General features: G+C 37.4%; 1 protein-coding gene and 1 pseudogene across 6 annotated transcripts in view; both read left to right on the top strand.

Annotated features, from left to right (window-relative positions):
* The first annotated feature begins 592 nt into the window (after nt 1-592).
* LOC144005025 (E3 ubiquitin-protein ligase TRIM35-like) lies at nt 593-2152 on the top strand (annotated as a pseudogene).
* A 1616-nt stretch (nt 2153-3768) lies between these two features.
* LOC144004859 (voltage-gated delayed rectifier potassium channel KCNH4-like) overlaps nt 3769-21352 on the top strand; it is a 38094-nt gene continuing 20510 nt past the window's right edge. For 2 of the 6 annotated variants that reach the window (XM_077502500.1, XM_077502497.1), the window contains exons 1-6: nt 3769-5897; nt 7297-7375; nt 8854-9208; nt 19056-19289; nt 20238-20369; nt 20518-20654. In XM_077502500.1, coding sequence (XP_077358626.1) covers nt 9133-9208; nt 19056-19289; nt 20238-20369; nt 20518-20654 — 579 coding nt within the window. In that variant the 5' untranslated portion in view covers nt 3769-5897; nt 7297-7375; nt 8854-9132. Of the gene's footprint in view, nt 5898-7296; nt 7376-8789; nt 9209-19055; nt 19290-20237; nt 20370-20517; nt 20655-21352 lie in introns of those variants that run through there. The other 4 variants (XM_077502501.1, XM_077502498.1, XM_077502499.1 and 1 more) reach the window with 4 other exon arrangements.

Below are 21352 nucleotides of genomic sequence, written 5' to 3'. Positions count from 1 at the left end.
TCACGACCTCTAGTCTTGGCCTATCGGCTATCCAGTCATATAGATCAGACATTTTGTGCACACGACCATCATAGAAAAGGGCGAACATGAAAGGAAGAGCGGTTGATTTGACTCCGGAAAAAGAAGAGGCGGCTAGCTTGAAATTTCACCGCGGTGTGACTGTGAGCTTTTTGTGTGTGTGAGTGCCTGCACATCTTCGAGCACAAAGCACGAACTTGAAGGTAAGCGGCCATTTCCTTTCAATGCCTTTTCTCCTCCTTTTGCAAGTTTGCTTTCAAGAGCTGCATTTTGCATTCGTTTTCTTTCACGGTGCTCTCTGATGGATTTATTTATTTATTTATTTTTACTTTGTGTGAGTTGCAAAGAAATGATCTTTTTATCGTGTGTAAGTGGAAATAAATCGTTTTTGTGTGCTCCCAGATAACGCGTGTTGGCTGCGGTCAAGTCCGAACACAAAAGCAGGAAGTGCACTTGGGGAATATTGCAACATCTGACAATTATTTCAACTTGTGAATGGGGCAGAAGGGCACTGCAGGCACTCCTGAGACTGAACGTTGGAAACTTGGCCAACTCAGTTGTTGTTGCAAGGATCATGGCCGGAAGATTTGAGGATGATCTCCACTGTCCGACATGTTTGGAGATCTTTCAAGATCCAGTCATGCTACCGTGTAGTCACAGCTTCTATCGCGCGTGTGTGCGGCAGTGGTGGCAGGAGAAAGGAGATCGACCGTGTCCGGTTTGTAGGAAAAAAATGTCAATCGATGGATGTTGGCCCTCAGGAACATATGTGAGAACTTTGCGCAAGCTTCGGTGCAGTCCGACGACGTCTGCAGCTTGCACAAGGAGAAACTGAAACTCTTGTGTGTGAACACCAGGAAGTCGTGTGCCTCGTCTGCATAGAAACAAATCGCCACACTGACCACAAGTTATGCTCAATCAATGAAGTTGTGAAAGGTCACGAAGAGAAACTTCAGGAAAGCCTGTGGGACGTGAAGCAAAGGCTGGAAGAAGACAAAATGACGATAGACCACTGGAATAAACAAGCGACGTACATCAAGGTCCAGAGGGCGACGGCGGAACGCAAGATTAAGAATTGTTTCGAGGAGCTCCGTCGCTTCCTGCGGGCCGACGAGGAGGCCAGGCTGTCTGCTGTGAAGGAGGAAGAGGAGGAGAAGAAGAGTCGGATGATGGCGGAGAAGATTGAGGCTCTCAACAAAGACATGGCCACCGTGTCGGCCGCGATCAGAAGCGCAGAGGAGTAGCTGACCTCTGACCCCGTTTCCTTCATGAAGATCTACCAGACCGCGATGGCCAGAATCGAGAATCTGCCCGACGAGCCCAAATTGCCCCGAGGAGCTCTGCTGGACGAAGCCAAGCATGTGGGCAACCTCAAGTTAAGCGTGTGGGAACGAATGAAGGAGACCTTCTCCTACAGTCCCGTCCTTCTGGACCCAAACAGGGCCGGTCCAGAACTGCGTCTGTCTGAAGATCTGACCAGCGTGAGTCGTCCTTATTACGTCCCGACGCTTCCCGACAATGTCGAGAGGAGTTGGTGTTGCGTGCTCGGTTCCGCTTTGGCCTTGGGAACGCACATGTGGGATGTTGAGGTGGGAGACAACAAACAGCGGCAAGTGGGAGTCGCCTGGCGGGACTTTTCTGGGCCACTACATATGAATCGCTGCGTTATTTCATTTTGGATGGGCAGATATCACAAATTTGACAACCCATTTCAACTCAGGGATCCGCCAGTGAAGCTGTAGAGGATCCGCGTACATGTGGACACGAAGAAAAAAAACAGTTTTGTTCTCCGAATTGCTTACAAACACGGAATTGTGCAAAGCGGCTCCTTGCGCTTGGGCACGCTAGTCCAACTTGCGTTTCCTTGCGTTGTGACAAATGATGAAATTCCTCTGCAAATAATTCCACTCGCATGTTGCGTTACCACTCAGTCGGTGTTGTTGATGTTTTGCTCCCACAATTGTCATCAGTTTTGTTTTTTTGTTTTTTTAACTCAAATTAATATTTTACATTGATTGACCTTAACTAAAAAATGAAAAATAAGCCCATTGATAAAGAATGTCAGAAATCAATCTGAATAAAATGTCATGTTGTCGTTTTGCCAAAATTTCATAAAGTGCCTTGAAGTATTGGACTCATTCATTCAATAATTTGAGTATTTAATAATCATTTGTTTATACTGTATTTGTAAATGTTTCTGTTTGAGTATTTTGGTTTTTTTTTTTAAATAAGTCACTACTTATTTACAACTTTGTTCAATTATTTCAATGTGTATTTTGCATTTAAATATTTACACAATTGAGTTAATCATTTAAATTTGAAAATATTTACTTGCATATTTATTCAATTATATATATAATTAATTTTTATAATTATTCAATTTAAAAAAATATATATTGAGTTCCTACTTTTACTCAATTTTACTCATTCAATTAGTTGATTTATTCACAAATTCATTTTTCCAGTATTTGATTATCTCAAATTCTCAATGTTAACATGTTTCAGTGCTTATTTCAATGCGTATTCATTTCTACATGTATTTGTTTCAATATTTACACTCTTGTATAACAGGTCTGTATGTAAAAATGATGTATGCAAAAGAAAAACCTAAAATTACATAGAAAAGAAAAGGGAAAATAACCAAAAAATACAAACCTTTAAAAGAACAAATGGAGAAAATGAAGTAAGAAAAACGTATATAGCTCATGTAAAAAAAATTAATTAATTTAGTTTTGGCGCCGTCTTGTGGTCACATACGTCAATATACCAAACTGAACACTAGAAAGCTGCACTCCCAATTTGAGGGGAATAAAAAACACAAATACATATAAAACATATTAGGTCAATGTGACCAATTTATGTTTCCTACACGGATCAAAAATTCTGACAGTACAAAGTGAGTGACTTCACTCCACTGATCTATATATGACTGGATAGCTGATAGGCCAAGACTTTTGAGGCCGCCATATTGCTCCTCCCAAGAAACGTTTCTCGGCATACGATCCCATCCCATACATTTACAGTATCCAAATTGGAGAATAATTGAGACATTGTAGTATAATGAGCATTATTTGTGGTGCTTTAAATTAATTATAAGCAAGAGGACTTCAGATATTTTACAACTTGCCTTAAATACATGTATAAATTATATGCTTAATTATGTTTAGTACAGGGGGAAACGTGTGTGTATATATATATATATATATATATATATATATATATAGTTATTAAAGAATTCGAACTGTAATTCTACAAAAGATGCCTCTGCTAAATATAATATTGCTTCACATATCAGGATCACTTTCGTTTCATGGTGTTAGTAGTGGAAAGTGATTACTCCTCAGTTGCACTTTTAAACGAATACATTTGATTTAGACGGTGTAAGAAAAGACCCTCTGAAAATGTCATTTTGTGTTTTGAATTGTCTGCCGACGTGTGTGATCGATTTTTTTTTTTTTTTTTTGTTCAAAGATGACCCCATACACGATCGTTTGTGACTTGATTTCCAATAGGGGATATTGCTGTGTGCAATGATCGCCACAAGGTGCCACTAATGATCCAGCCAGCAACAATTGGACTTTGAAAAAAACGTTGGCCTATGAAGTTTATTGGAGTGCAAATGAAGCAAAACAATCACTAAAAACGGATTCGTACTTTTGTACTGGTGGTGTTCACATCAGATCGATATGTGTCAGAAATTGTGTCCGCAAATGACGTTGTTGCTGTTTTTTTTTTTTTTTTTTTTTTTTTTTTTTTTTTTTTTTTTTTTTTGTGTCAACGGTTGTTCTTGCACAGCTTGCAAGTCTCCCTGTTGGCAAGCGTGCTCATATTTTTAGCAGCGTCGTCCTATTTTGTGTCCGCGTTTGACATTGTCGCGCACTCCAGCCAACTTCCAATTCTCATGAATGACTCACTTTTCTTTCCCCCCCACTGCTTTCTATTCTCTCCCTCCGTGCAGATTTTGTTCACGGTGCCGTTTTCAGTGAGGAAGCAAGTGTCGTGCTTGAAGGATTTAAGCGCGCGCACATCTGCCTCGTGTCAATCGAGTGCAAATGTAGCACTGAGATTGGACAACGGCGGATGGGCCTGAGTCGTCAATGGCCGAGCGGAGGCTTTCATTGAGGGAATTCAGCTCATCCTCAAGTAACACATTTTTACTGGACTTGAGTTTGCTTTTCAAGTATCTGGGTTACGGGCCTACATGACTATCAGGGTCATATACCGGAAATGGAGGACATTTTATGTCCCATGCATCATTAGTGTTCATTTTGTCTGCCATTTTGAAATTTAGTCTCAGTTTTCGTCCAATTTCAGTCACGCTTGTTAGTTTTCATCACAGTTAGTCAACCTCAACTCATTTTTATTTCCTACATTTTTAGTCAGCTATTATGGAAGCGTATTGCATTCACTTGGAAAAAAAACAAACAAAAAACTCCTGTTTTTCTGACTAATTGTTTTAAAACTATTTCGCATCAAATTTTCTCTTTTTGATGAAAAAAAAAAACGACTTCACACACAATTACTGTGGCTACCATGCAACGAGCTAGCAAGTTAGCCAGCATTAGTTAGCAGTCGCATTAACATTACTTTGGAACATTATAGCCGTTGGATTAATAATACGTTATAACTATAATTTTCTTTGTTGTTAACCTTTCACCGTGAATCCACCTCCTGTCTGTGCCATGTGTCACATGACAGTGTCACAGACTGAGCAGAGGCGTTTTTGTTCATGAACTAAAATGTCCATAGATTTTAGTCCAGTTTTTATGAAGTGAAGGACATTTTCATCTCGTCTTCATTAGTCGACGGAAACGCATACTGATTTAGTCCCACTTATTGTTTATTAATGAGGGTTTTAGTCTCGTCTAATTTTTAGTCCAGTGAAAAATGAGTGTCGACAAAATAATTTTGGTTTCGGTTTTTGTTGACGAAATTAACACTACATGCACCCATCAATTTTTTCATGAATCCACCTACAAAATTAGTAAAATGAGTACATTTACTTGTCCTGAGGTGACCTCTTTGCTCCTGTGGTGGAATAAAAAAAATAAAAAAATAAAAATTAAATAATGTAGGGGTAATAATGTAACAGGTTTGGAAGCACAAGTCTCTTACAAATCAATATACCTTATATGAATACTCAGGAAGTGAAGTAAAAAGCTGACCTACTTTTTTCAGAATAAGATACACACTATAACAATCATAAAACGCACACACAAAACGAAACAAATTAGGATCCGCTTGGGAGGAGCCACGGTAATAACACCGTGCACGCCGCCTCCTATTTCTCCCGCGATGAAAACCGGTTATTTTTATGAATTTATAAAAAACCCTCGGACGCCCGGTCAAGACATTAAAAGTGGACATGTATTAGTTAGCCTGTTAATGGCGTTTTGCATTGTTTGTTAGCTTTGAGCTAAGTGGACATTACTAAGGCACAACTATGTGGTTCAGTGAAATACACAGTGTAATTGTACAATTGATGTGAGCAAAAGTCTACACACCCCCGTTCAAATGATCAGGTTTTTGTGAAATAAAATCAGACCAAGGTTTTTGATTTGAGATATGATTGTTTTGAGTTTACAAGTGTGGTCACAAAACAAGTTAAATGCATAAAGTCAAGGTACCATCGTATTTTCTTTCATCATAAAATGTGTCTTGTCTTTTCTTGACTATCCACCCTCCCAGACTGGAATCGTGTCCGGCAGGTGCTCGTCTTTCGGATCGACAGTCATCGGCATGTTTAATGGATGGCTAAAATACGAGCGAGCCCGCTGGACAATGGGAGGCCATTCAATTGAGAGAGAGGGAGAGAAAAAAAAAAAGTGATAGGAAGAGCCAACGCTGGAATGGAATCGGAGAGGAGGAACATTACGCCGGTAATACTTTCACTACACTTTGTTCCGCTATTGATCTTCTGAAGCATAACAGCCAAGTCATCCACTAATTGAACAGCTTGTCGGCTGTCTTATTTATATTTAATCATGAGAGTTGAAGCTCATATACACCCGATTAAATTAACACTTAAAATAGGGAGGGGGTGGTAGTTTAAAGTTTTGCGTTAACTCATTTTCAACACAGCCAATGCAGCCGTTACAATGTGCTTTTATTCCCTATAATATTTACTAGGGGTGTGAATTGCCTAGTACCTGACGATTCGATTCGTATCACGATTCACAGGTCACGATTCGATTCGATACCGATTAATCCCGATACGAATTTATAAGTCGATTGTTGCGATTGTTTTTCATTCAAATTTAGAAAATACTAATCAGTAAGCTTGTAGAGTGTAAGATTTATATGAAAATGTATTATTTATTTATCTGAAATTTCAGTCTTATAGAGGTTGTAATCTGTTTCATGTTTGAACAGCATTAAAATAAAATATTAAGGCTTAATGTTCCGTTCATATAACATTCTTCCATGCTCAAGGTGTGAATCCTAACCCGAAGTCAGACGTTTTGTTGAATATTTTTCCATTAAAAATGGAAGTTTAAAAATCGATTCACACACACACACAAAAAAAAAAAAAAAAAAAAAGGGCAATGATGATAAGACGTTGAATCGGTAAGACTACCGAATGAACAATTCTGAGCTCTTAAAAAAAAAAAAAAAAAAAAAAAAAAAACGATTTTTTTTTTATTGAATCGATTCGAGAATCGCACGATGTAGTATCGTGATATATCGCCGAATCGATTTTTTTTAACACCCCTAATATTTACTATTACATATAAATGCCAAAAAGCGTGTTTATGTTTGCATAATGTTGGTCAGTCGGTTGTAGCTAGCATGTTAATAGGTTAGCATGCTAGCTAATGTTGTATTCTTCTTAATGTTATTGACGAGACTTGTGTGACGGTGTTTTGTTTGTGTCGAATATTAATTTCACTCCTGAATGTGCTTGTTTATGTAACATGGGTTCACGATAGTGTACGTGTTCAATACATGGTGTTGATGCTTTATGATCCTGATGATATAGTATTTCCCTCCCATATATGTTATTGTGATTTTTATTCTCCACACTTTATTACCGTGTAATAATTCCCACATAATTCTTCCGACTTACACCATTCAAATTTCAACTTGCTTCAAAAATTCACTCCTCCCGGGGTAATATATATCGTCTGATGTCACATTATTTACAAGATTTGCACAATTTAATGTAAAAGATCAATTTTAGCCCATTCATTTTCAATGGGACAGGCATAAGTCCCACTTTCCATGCCCACTTCCAGACATACAATTTATCATTGTTACCACCTGTCTGATACTCCTCAGTGGCGCAGCTCGTAAAGTGCGTTGTCCAGTAACCAGGAGGTCGCGGGTTTGAATCCCAAATATCTCCATAGCCATTATGGTAAGTGATATGCATGTATACCAACTGACTACCATATGAAATTATGAAATGCATGTTTATGTTCAGCATCAGATGACACTTTTCAAAATAAATACACCATTAACCATAATTTCAGACAAGTCACGTGAGCTCAGCAATTGCCTTACACCACGGAGAACCTGGGTTCAAACCCCACTTGGACCACATTTGAGTACATTCGATGGTTCGATACCAACTAACTGTTATATCAGGGAATGGATTGTAATTTCTCCGAAATGATTAAATCCCATCGTAGACTAATTGCAGGTCAAGTTTTCTTTTTATTTGTCATTTAACTACAAGCGATTGGCTGGCAACCAGCCCGGGGTGTCCCCCTGCCTACTGTCCGAAGCTTGCTGGGATAGGCTCCAGCACCCCCGCTACCCTTGTGAGGATAAGCGGTCAAGAAAATGGATAGATGGATTTAACTACAATAAAATATTTGTAATGTTCACATAATTTATCTTTCAATTTACTTCATTCAAATCTTAGCATTCCGCTTTTCAGCATTCCCACGCAATTTCTGCAGGAATTGCACTTTGTTTACTCTTGTATGTTTTTTGTTATTGTGTCATACAAATTTTGTGTTATTTATGGATCAGATTTCAAAGTTGTCTTTTTCTCTCGAATACTGTGGGCACGTTCCCACCTGTTGTCGGCTGCCAGTTGTTTGTTGGCTTGTCGGACGTGTTACTTGGGCGTGTGAAGCATCAAGTCGTCATGAAAAACATCTCCCGGCTTATGCGCGTAATCCGCTCTTAGCGGCTTTTCTGCTCGCGGAGCCTTAATTCTCTCACGAGGATGCTGCAAATGGGGGGTGGGGGGGTTTGAGGGTCCGTGATGGGATTGGGGGGGGTGACATTACGCGGGAATTTGTAACCCCTCAGAACGGCTCTGACGCAAGAGGATTAAACGATGGAATCATTGATTCAAAAAAATGTTTGATTGTGCCACCGTGAAAAAAAGTTTGGACACGATTGGGCGAATATGTTCAGTTGTATGACACGATTAAAGAGCAGCCCATCCTGGATTGACCAATCAGAGTTGCCCCAAATTTTTATCTACTTTAAGCGCTTTTTGTGCTTTCGTCTCTCCTGGGAAGTACTCTTGAATTTATCCTTCTGTTTTTGTGAATTAAGTTATTTTTGATCAGACCAGCTTCCTCTTTTTCCTCTTGCACTTCAACATCCATCCAATGTATTCATATCAGACCGGCACATTTTTGAAAAGCTGTCAGTCATGAAATAATACAGATAAATATCACGAGGGTTCTTTTCTTGACCCGAGTCAATATTGATCCGGAACATACTACGCGGGTCAAATGAGATTCCCGGGAGCGAAGACCACAATAGAAAGCATCCATCTTCTGGCGCACACAAAAACCATGTGCTGATAGTGGCTTCCATGGCTGCTGTCAGCTCCTCTCTCTCTCTCTCTCTCTGTGTTTCGCTCGCTCTCAGAGGATGCAAGCATCCGATTGGCCGCCGCCTCGCAGGGAGCGGGATGCAGGAGCGACAGGAGCAGAGAGCGGAAGATGCGACGGACGGCCGCGGAACTTCCTCGACACATGTTTGGATCCTTTTCGCCTCTATTTTTTTATTTTGTTTTGTTTATAGCTTCTTTGCTATAAAATGGTGGAACGTCGCAGCGGCCGCCCTCACGGAGCCCCCCCTGGCCACGCCTCTGGAATGACGTGAGCCAGCCCCGACAATCCCCCCAAAGCGGGCTCGGGGCTCATCATGCCGGTGATGAAGGGGCTCCTGGCCCCCCAGAACACCTTCCTGGACAACATCGCCACTCGCTTCGACGGCACCCGTAAGTGCTCGCTACTTTCCCGTATGACGTCGACGTCTTGGTTCATCTATCTTTGCCGGTGACGTTTAGTGACAGGCAGGACGATGACATGCTCTTCCAGTAGATGGCAGAAGGTGCAATTAACTTGGCTGTCCACCTGTTGCCATTCTGATTAGAAAAATAGCTGTGTTCCACTAAACAGGCTCAAGAAGTGAGTAAATTGAGTTTATGTACTGTACATCAGAATTAAAGTCACAAAAAGTGCATATTAATACTGAAATAATTGCAATTGCCATAAAAAATGACTTGTTTTCAGTTTAGTGTTTTCCATCTGAGGCAAAAATTGGGCTTTTTATTTATTTTATTTTTTTTGCAAGTGGCATCACTAGATAGACCAGAGATGTCCAAACTATGGCCCGGGGGCCGTTTGTGGCCCACCATCCATTTTTCTGTGGTCCACGGCATATACTAAAAATGACATTTAACATAAAGTGAGAAGGGCATGTGTCAAAAATCGAATTATAAATATTTTTTTTTTAGTTGTCGAACTTTTCTAGATACCCAAAGATACAATTAAACTATATACCGCCAAAATAATAAAAAAAATTCTCTTCAAAACACTTTAATTCAATTTTAGAATCAAAAAAGGATTTGTTTTCAAGGTTTAATTTATGAATATTAATGATCCTCAAGTAGCTATTTTTAAAAATGGTCATCTTGCTACAATGTTTTCTCATTTTGGTTCTGAATGTGGAGATGGGATTTGATCGCTGTTCATGTGCAGGGGCGGATCTCGTCTAATGGCATCGTGGGCTGAGCCCACCCCAAAATCTTATCAGTTTTAACAGAGAGCTGTTTTGTAGCACTTTTACACAAAAGAAAATTAAACAGAAAGCTTGCTTGCCAGATTTTAGTGTGTTAATGAGTGTACAACCATAGACATTTTTAACAACTATTTAATTTATATGTTTCAGGGCATCTACTATTCTCACATTTTACCTTTTTTGCTTTGCCACTCTGTTGTTTTGTAGCTGCTGTCTCCTCAGGGGCCGTGTGCCTCGTTGTACGCAGCAACCGTGGGGACGTACGTGTGTGTGTCTGTGTTGCGTGCGTGTCTCGTTTCAACTCCCCTCCCGCCTCCGCAGCCGCAAATCCTCAAAGGCCCACGCTAAATTCATGGAGAAATATGTCGCAATGTTGTCATATTATTCTATACGATGAGCGACATTTCCCGGAGGTGTACTTGTTGTCAGAAGCGCACGGCGGGCCCCATCCGAATGTTCTCCAAAGGACGACGGAGTTTCCCGCCGGTGGCATAAAAGTAGAATTAACGAGAGCGTTGCGGCGTAGCATGTTGACGTTGTTGAAAGACTGATTAGTTACGCAAGTGGCTGTTAATAATGAATGTGTGGGATTGAATACATCATGTTTTTATATGATGAACAGGTGTTGAGGCGTTAATCACATACAATATAGTAGGTAGGCTATATCTTATTTATTTATTTATCAACTTGCTTTTTTTCTGTGAAACAGCAATGTCCTAAAATTGTTCAAATTAAAATTTGAAATTGCTGTTTATGAGTGGCATAGTTTTATTTTGATAATTGCTCATAACTTCATTTAAAAAGTGTGTTTTAATTGTATTATAGTGAATACAAATTTTTTGTTATTTTTATTTCTTTTGAGTTGGGGTGTCAAAGTTAGTGTGTTAATTTTGAGTTAATTTAAATTTTCTTTAACGCCACTAATTTATTTTTTTTAACATGCGGTTACTTACTAGGAAAGTCGCAACACGGCAGACGCGTCCAAGTCAAAATTTAACAGTAATAAATTTAATAATAATGCGTATATTTGTGGAGACTGAGGTAAAGTTGTATTTTACAAATTTAAAAATGTGCAGAATTTCACAAGTTACTTCATGTGTAAGTTTAGATGGCTCTTGATATATATAAAAAAAAGAGACTGAGCTTTCACCACCATCTTACAAATGCAATTGTGCCATCTTGTGGCAGAAAAATGACCTCAACACAAGTCAATATCACACTGGTTTTTACAGTACATCTTTTTAGTTTTAATGCAATTTTATGAATTATGCAATTACTGTATCAATGACTAAAAGATGCATCCATATTTCTATTAATTTTTTTTTCCCACTTTTAAGTTAACAGGAGTGGAAACTTATTAAAAAAAAATTGTATATTTTATTGTACATTTAGAACAGAGATAAAATTGGTAATGAATCGTGAGTTAACTATTGAAGTCATGCGATTAATTACAATTAAACATTTTAATCACCTGACACCCCGACTTTTGAGTAATTTTAGCTAACAAGAAAATCGACAACATTTCTCAGCTTTGAAAAACTTGACCCAGTTAACGCTTGCCGCCACTTGTTGCTAGGCAGACTTCACAAGTGCCCCTTGAAGATGAAGGAAAGCAAAAATAGTCATTTGCCGACATCGTCGTGACTGCTGTGCATTAAATCCGAAAATGTATAAGAATGCCGGGTCCCAGCTGGCTGGCTGCAACGCGGTGCAAAGGGCCAACGTGCCAACAGCGCCGCTCGTCCCCGGGCCAAAATGCCCGCCGCTCAAAATAGCTTTTCCGTGCTGCTGCCCGGTTGACAGGTCGCCACCTCTTGTGTGGGAATCAGGCGGCATTGTGGGTCATCCACTCGGTCAACAGAGAGCGCAGATGCCACAATTTTCCAAAAGTACTTCACTTTTATTCACACACAGACATGAAAATATGCGACTGACGGAAGAAGTCTCTTGCTAACCAAAACAGCAGAACCTACTTTATTCTCAATAATAGTCCATATTATTTGGCTGATTTCAAGTGATATACACTAACATTACAGATGCCACTTGTAATAAACATAAGTCACCACCTTTTTTTTTTTTTTTTTTTTTTTTTTTTTTTATTGGTAACGCTTAGTAGGGATTTTATTTAATTTTTCATCTATTTATTTATTTATTTATTTATATTATGTGTGTGTGTATATATATATATATATATATATGTATATGTGTGTATATATATATATATGTGTATATATTAGGGGTGTAAAAAAATCGCTTCGGCGATATATCGCGATACTACATCGCGCGATTATCGAATCGATTCAATAATAGGCAAAATCGATTTTTTTTTTAATTTATTTTTTATTTATTTATTTTTAGGATTCACACCTTAAGCATGGAAGAATGTTATATGAACGGAACATTAAGCCTTAATATTTTATTTTAATGCTGTTCAAACATGAAACAGATTACAACCTCTATAAGACTGAAATTTCAGATAAATAAATAATACATTTTCATATAAATCTTACACTCTACAAGCTTACTGATTAGTATTTTCTAAATTTGAATGGAAAAAAATCGCAACAATCGACTTATAAATTCGTATCGGGATTAATCGGTATCGAATCGAATCGTGACCTGTGAATCGTGATACGAATCGAATCGTCAGGTACTAGGCAATTCACACCCCGAGTATATATATATGTGTATATATATACATATATTAGGGGTGTAAAAAAAAAAAAAATCGATTCGGCGATATATCGCGATACTACATCGCGCGATTCTCGAATCGATTCAATAATCGGCAGAATCGATTTTTTTATTTATTTATTTATTTATTTTTTTTATTTTTATTTATTTTTTTTTTAGGATTCACACCTTGAGCATGGAAGAATGTTATATGAACGGCACATTAAGCCTTAATATTTTTATTTTAATGCTGTTCAAACATGAAACAGATTACAACCTCTATAAGACTGAAATTTCAGATAAATAAATAATACATTTTCATATAAATCTTACACTCTACAAGCTTACTGATTAGTATTTTCTAAATTTGAATGGAAAAAAATCGCAACAATCGACTTATAAATTCGTATCGGGATTAATCGGTATCGAATCGAATCGTGACCTGTGAATCGTGATACGAATCGAATCGTCAGGTACTAGGCAATTCACACCCCGAGTATATATATATGTGTATATATATACATATATTAGGGGTGTAAAAAAAAAAAAATCGATTCGGCGATATATCGCGATACTACATCGCGCGATTCTCGAATCGATTCAATAATCGGCAGAATCGATTTTTTTATTTATTTATTTATTTATTTTTTTTATTTTTATTTTTTTTATTTTTAGGATTCACACCTTGAGCATGGAAGAATGTTATATGAACGGCACATTAAGCCTTAATATTTTTATTTTAATGCTGTTCAAACATGAAACAGATTACAACCTCTATAAGACTGAAATTTCAGATAAATAAATAATACATTTTCATATAAATCTTACACTCTACAAGCTTACTGATTAGTATTTTCTAAATATGAATGAAAAAAAATCGCAACAATCGACTTATAAATTCGTATCGGGATTAATCGGTATCGAATCGTGACCATTCGTATCGGGATTAATCGGTATCGAATCGAATCGTGACCTGTGAATCGTGATACGAATCGAATCGTCAGGTACTAGGCAATTCACACCCCTAATATATATATATATATATATATATATATATATATATATATATATATATATATATATATACCCAGTGTATATATATTTTCAAGTGGACACTCAACTCCACCATACACAGCAGCTGTACAAATGCCGATAGAATTTTGTGTGAATTATAAATAATGATGCGGTGGGCTATGTAAAAAGTCCGAGCACGACTGTTATTGCTATCAGCAGTCCTGTTGAAAATGTGTCAGATCGGCAACAAAAATCTGCGGTTAAAAGTGCCGACTCGGCAGCAGCAAATGTCAAAACGGGGCCCCGGACGTGTCACTCTTAAGCCACTTGTACACGCACATACATTTATTTTTATATTTTACGCGGCTATCAAATGGTATGCTGTTAAATTAAGTTCTAAGTATTTTTATTGCACACATTAAAAAAAAGCCATTTGGAATTTAATTAATTTTGTTTAGCCGAAGGCATTAATTTCTCACTACTATTGATTGGAGCTTGAGAAAAAAAACAGACTGAAAAGCAATTAGTCGTTAGGTCGACGCTAAAGTTAGCAACAGCCCATGTGTTCGCTAATATGTGTTTTGCATCAAGACGTTTGTGTTTTAAATGTCATTTTTACTCATTTATTTAATGTGTTCACCTTTATGAAACTTTGCCAAAACTGTTAATAAGAATTATGTAGAACTCAAGTGAGCATCAGTTGCTATCTGGCACAACTGCGAATGACTTTGTTGTTATCGCTAGCTTGTTAGCTTTCGAGCTAACTGGTGGCGGACACGCCACGTCATCCGTGGAGGTTGGAAAAAAAAAAAAAAAAGTAACCAGCTTATTTTTCACAAAGTAAAAACTATTTTTGTTTTGAAAAATAAAACAGTCACCTTAAAAATGTAGACATACGTGTTTCTTGACTGTGTGCAGAATGCATTTGACATTAGAGTTAGCATTAGCTGCCCGCTGTTTTGCATTGCGGGCTATGGCGTTGGATTTGAAGTTTTTCACTCATGCGACTTGCCAAATGCGACTCACGCTCACGTGCCGTGTACGTTTGTGCCACTTACACGTGTACGCACAGTCACACAGTGGCGGCGGCGGCGTGCGGGCAGCTGCAGGCGCAGATAAGAAGCCCCTTTTGTACCCCCCTTCAGCAAACACCTTTCACTTACAAGACGAGCAAGCGAATGGTGGGGAGACAAGTCGCATCGTGACGCAAATAAACACGCTGTTGAACGATAATGCTTTCATCACACCCGAACGCGTGTTTATTCAGCATCATCTTGTTTTTAAAACAAATTTCACAGAGGGCCGTGTGGCGCAAATTAAAGTCCTCACTCACGGCACCCCGCAGATTTGCTCCAATTGCACGTATACATCACGGCGGGCTCGCGCGGGACCACCAGTCGCACGCTCACAAATCTCGGCTGGACACCGCGATGTTCGTCAAAAAGTGTCCGTTTCATAGCAAAAGACGATAATAAAGGAGGCCAGAGTCAGGACACTCCACGTGTAACGTCAATAAAATAATAAGAAGAAAAACAGGGATGGCTTCCAGCCTGTTGGCCCAGTCAAAGAATCTTCCCCCCCCCCCCACCCGCAATGTGCATGTTGATGACAAAAAAAAAAAAAAAAAAAAAAGTGTAAAAAAAAAAAAACTTGCCTATAGTAGGGCTGGGTCTAAAATATTGATAGCGAATCGATATTCTTTTTCATAGCCCAATGTCAATTCATAAAACCATGAATCGATACTTTTAATATGCCCCCCCCCCCCCCAACACACATAATTATGTACTATGGATGTGTCTCTTACAATTAGGGCTGTAACGATATCCAAACATCACGATACGATATCACGATATGAAGGTCACGATATGATCATTATCACAATGTTGTGGGGAGGTTGGCGAAACAAAAAAAGGTCACAATATTGTAAATAAATACAAAAAGACTTACTAAAAAACAACAACATTGTGTTATGTACATTACAGCAATGCATTAAAACAACCTTCAATCTCTAATAAGATTTAATATTGAGGCACTTACTCGCTAATGCGCGCACACATTGAGTTCGTCCACATATTGACTCGCTTCACAAGCATATTACGTTGCCCCTTCATCTTACGATTAGCATCAATTTTAAACATTGAAGGGCTAAAACATGCCTTGTGAAAATTTTGAAAAATTGCACTAAAAAAGTAGCCGCCAGAGGGTGCTGCACAAATGGAAATCAACCAGACTTTTTTTTTTTCATTTAACCGATGTGCTGCTTTTAATATCGTGACATGACGACAACGGTATATTGTGGCAGTTTTAATATCGCAATATCACGATATTTTCATTATCATTACATCCCTACTTACAATACAGGTACATTTGTTTTTATTTTTGTATTAACCACAAGGGATGTAACGATATCCAAACATACGATAATTATCACGATATTGTGGGGTTGTTGGTGATATTTAAAAAAGATCACAATATTGTAAAAAAAGAGCTCATACTAAAAAAAAACACAAAAAAAAACACACTATTGTGCTTTTGTACATAACAGCAATGCATATAAACCACGTACAATCTCTAATAATATTGAGGCACTTACTTGCTCATGCAAGCACACATTGATCGCTTCAAAAGCAATTTAGGTTCCCCTCATCTGACAATTAGCATAGATTTTAAACATAGAAGGCCAAAACGTCCCTAATGAAAATTAAATTGCACTAATAAACTAGCCACTAGAGGGTGCTAGAACTGCACAAATGGAAATCAACCAGACTTTTTTTTTTTTTTTTTTTTTTAACAAATGTGTTCCTTTTAAATATTGTGAACATGACGACGACGATATTGTGGCAGTTTTAATATCACGATATTGCCCTTACCGTGACATCCCTATTAACCACTGGAAACTCAATATAAAATCTGTCATAGCAATGTAAATGTTGTGTTTTTGCCACTTTATTTACATAGCGCTGTGGCTGTAATTGATTTTAAGTTTTATTTATGGTTTTGATCAGGTCATGTTCAATAAAACCTACATGATTAATATAACTGTATTGGATTTAATTAGAAATGTAAAAAACTGTCCTGACAAACTCAAATACTTGCCCAAGTTGTCCAAAATAGGCAAAACCTAGCTAATAATTTCCCGCGGCTAGGCTATGCTAACGTCTTAAGCAAAAATAAATAAATAAAATCAAATAAAATGTCCGCCATATTTGTGTTGATTGCGAATGTGATCGTCCTTTTTCCTTGTTCCGTTTGAGTGCTTTTTGGCCCACAAACCTAAAATGGAGCACGCTTGCTCATCGGCGCCGCGAGCGCATGACGCCGCCGCGCCGTCTAATCTTCGGCTGGAGATTGCTCCCAGTGGCCCCGCCCCTTCCTTAACGACGCATCTGTGCCGACTCGCCGCCGCTGTAATCTGACGGCGCTTCGCAACATGGAGACAATACGCTTTTAACGTGTGTGTGAAGCAGTGGTTGTGATATTAATATATATATATATATATTTTTTTTTTTATGACAACGCAAAACTATAAAAAAATAAATAAAAAAAAAGACAAAATGTGCGCGAATGAGCAAAACAAGTGTTGCAGCTTGACATGTGGACGGATTGCCCGTGTGCACGTTCGTCAACTCTTTTATTGCTTTTCTTTCATCATTCTTCCTTCTAACAACAATAAGAATCATCATCATCATCATCATCGTGGTAATCATGTGGCTAATAAGAAGCCGATGTTGCTGGCGTGCGGGAGATTTTTAGCACAGGTTGATGAGAGTGGCAAAATTTCAATCATCACACGCGCCGCCTTAATTTGCCCGCAAGATTTGTTTTGGTCGCTTTATTGCTTTTTGGTTTTGCTGCTTCTGATAGACCGACATCGTTTTGCCTCCACTTGAGGAAATATAACAAGTCGAAGTGAGGTCAGCATAAAACAAACAAAAAATACTTTGTTGTTGGCGACAATGATAGTTGGCCAATTTAAATTGTCAAATGTATATTTATTAAGTCAATCAAAAATGGTCATTTTTTTTCAAAATTTTAAATTAATTAATGTCTTGTAATCAGCAGTTTAACTTTTTTCAATTTTTTTTGTTTTGTTTTAAAATTAAACATTAATGTTATTCTGCAGTGTTTATTTCAATTTTGTATTTTTGTATTTAACTTTTAAAAATGTGATATTTTGTGAGATACATTTTAGGAGATTACAATTTTTTATTTTAACAAAGTGTCGTATCTTGCAAAAGTTTTTTTTTTTTTTTTTTTTTAAGTATTTAAATTTACAAAAAAAAACACCGATCATTTTAGATGTTTACAAAAAAAATAAAAATGTATAATTGAAAAATTGGCATTTGGGGTTATTTTTTAAGTATTTCAATATATATAACAAAAAAAAGAACTGATCGTTTTAGATGTTTACAAAAAAATACAAATGTATACAGTTTTTAAAAAATTGGCATTTGGGGTTATTTTATTTTTAGCATTTTAAATAAAGGAAAAAACTGTTCATTTTAATGTTTACAAAAAAATTAAAATGTATAATTAAAAAAATGGCATTTGGGGTTAGTTTTTTTTAGTATATTTAAAAAAAAACACTAATTATAGATGTTTACAAAAAAATAAAAATGTATCATTAAAAAAAAAATAGGTAATTATGGTTTTTTTTTTTTAGTATTTTTTTTTTTTTGAAAAAAGAACACTGATAATTTTAGATGTTTACAAAAAAAATAAATGTATAATTTAGAAACATTTCATTTGTATATATTATAATAATATAATATAAATATATATTATATATGTTTTAAAAAAAAAACCCACAAATTTTAGATGTTTACAAAACAAAAAAATATAAAATTAAAAAATTGGTATTTGGGGTTATTTCTTTTTTAGTATTTTAAATAAATGTTTAATGTTTAAAAAAAATTGGCATGTGATGTCAAGTGTTTTAACAATCAATATTTTGTTTTACATTTTCAGTTTTTTTGTTTTTGTTTTTTACTAAAAATGGTGTGATAGCTTGTAATCAACTTTTTTTACCCCATTTTTTTCTTGCCACATCATATTTAATCAACTTAAAAAGGCATCATTTCTGAACAAATTTAGCGATTTACCAGACATTATATTGTTTATGAAAGAAACGTGACTTTTTTTTTTCCCCACATATTCTTGTAACTTTCTGACTTTAACTTCAAATTGAGAAGTTTACATTCAGAATGTTAAAATTTGCAATGTCTTTATTTTATAAAAAAATATTGATAGCTTGCACTTTAATGCAGCGCTAAGCAGAAGGATTGACTGGAGCGTGTTTTGCTTTTTCGTTGTCTTTTTTTTTTTTTTTTTTTTTTTTTTGTGGTGGGGGTCGCCAGACAGCAACTTCCTGCTGGGCAACGCGCAGGGCCAGCGCGGCTACCCCATCGTGTACTGCTCGGACGGCTTCTGCGAGCTGACGGGCTTCACGCGCACGGAGGTGATGCAGAAGAACTGCAGCTGCCGCTTCCTGCACGGCGCCGACACCAGCGAGCGTGTGGCCCAGCAGATGGAGAAGGCCCTGGAGGGACGCCACGAGTACCAGGCCCAGGTGCACTTCTACAGGAAGGACGGTACGGGAAGTGCCCACGTCGTCGTTTGGATTGATTCCGATAAGCATTCGACATTTTGGACTCATTCACTGCTAAAAAATGGATCATTGAGGTCTCTAGCTGTCAATGGCAGTGACCTTAATTTTATTTTTTTTATTTATTTTTAAAATCTTACAAATATATACAAATTAAATATACTGATTATAGTACAGTAGACAAGTAGGCCGATAACCGCTATTTCTAGCCGATATTAATTTGCAGTAAAAGAGAAAATATTAGCGTTAAAATTAAACAAACAAAAGAAAATTTAATTTCAGACATTAAGAATTGACGGCTTTGTTTAAAAATTACAACAAAAATTGCAGCTAAATTAAAAACTAAGCATGTCCAAAATCTAAACAATTTCTTAATTTTAATTTCAAATTTTTTTTTGAAATTATTTATCGACCTTCAGATTCGTAAAAAGGCCCATCATCGGCATCGAAAACATCTGCACCGATAATCAGCCCGGCCGATAATCGGTCTATCCCTATTTTCAATGCATTTTGATCCGATTTTATGCTATCATACAACCCTGGAAACAAATTGCTGAATGATCAGTTCATATTTATAGTTTGAGTAAAATTAACATTCTAGTAAATAAATACATATATATTTTTTTAAATCTTACAAATATAAAGAAATGACGGATGGCTATTGGATCGATACGAGTCTTCCTTTAAGGTATCGGGTACTCTTGAAGGATACTGATTCCAATCACCGATACTTAAGGCAGTGACTAAGAGAGGTTTTTAGCCACTTTTTTTTTTTTTTTGAGAATAGAATTTTACACATTAAAAGTACTAGCGACATCAGTACTCGTTCTTGACGAGTACTCAAATATTGAGCATCCTATCGATTTTGTCAACTCTGAAATTTCCAAACAAGAATCTCTTGACTCTTTTTTTGTTTTTTGCTTTTTTACGTCAGGCATGGCCTTCTGGTGCCTGCTGGACATCGTTCCCATCAAGAACGAGAAGGGCGAGATGGTCCTCTTCCTCTTCTCCTTCAAGGACATCACCGACAGCCACGGCAAATGTCAGCACAGCAGCACCAGGGAAGGTCAGACGCACGTCTTCTTTGCCCAGCAAGGAGTTGCCCAATTTCTTTTGAAAATGGCTTGGCATCCCGTTCAAATCTGCATCTGCCGTATGCGAGCCCGTCAGCTCGTTAGTTAGCATTGTGGTGTGTGTGTTTTTTTGTGCGCCAGTTGTGGAGGAGGACAAGCGTCGACGGCGGAAGGGCGGCTCCCGCCTGAGCGAGGCCCGCAAGCGAGGGCGCACCGTCTTGTACCAGCTGACCAGCCGCTTCTCCCGCCGCGCCAAGGGCGACATCAACCTGGGCGGGGTCAGTACGCCGCACCAACAAAACACCTTCACCGCAAAATACAAACGTCACAAGCAGATCCAACAAATGTCAAATAAATTACGAAAAAGTCAAACAAAAAATATAAAAAAAAAATATATATATATATATATATATATATATATATATATACATATACAGAATAGTCATTGACTTGCCGCCATTTTGACTGAAGCAACCGCCTTCGCTCCCTCGGCTGTTTTACTGGATTTTGCCTGATTTCGAAAGGCCCACAGAATATTGCGTTCTATTGATATAAAAACATGGAACCTACCAAAAGAAAGATTAAAGTCTCTTCTTTCATCAGGAAAAAAAGTATATTTCTATCTGTTTCCGATTTGTAGCGATTAGCATTAGAATATGGTAAGTTTCATCATTATTCACAAGTCTGTTTAAAACAGTGGGGAAAAGAGCTTGTTGCAACATGGCCCTAGTTGATCTCTTATACTCTGCTGCCACCTGCTGGCCGTTTTTGTACTAACTTACGATTGCTTCAAGTGTTCTCTTCAGTTCAGAGGCTGCATCAAATCCCTTCTGTATGCTCTAGCATTTAAAAAAACAAATGTTTTTGGGACCATGGTAAGATTTAAAATGTGACATATTTCCACGTTTTTGGGAGCAAATGAGTTAAACACTAAAAACAGTTGGGCCAAATATAACAGTGTGGGTCAAAAGTAGAC

The sequence above is a fragment of the Festucalex cinctus genome, chromosome 17, assembly GCF_051991245.1.
Source record: "Festucalex cinctus isolate MCC-2025b chromosome 17, RoL_Fcin_1.0, whole genome shotgun sequence".
NCBI lineage: Eukaryota > Metazoa > Chordata > Actinopteri > Syngnathiformes > Syngnathidae > Festucalex > Festucalex cinctus.
Note: the sequence above shows the minus strand (reverse complement) of the source record. Positions and strands in the feature narration are given on the sequence as shown.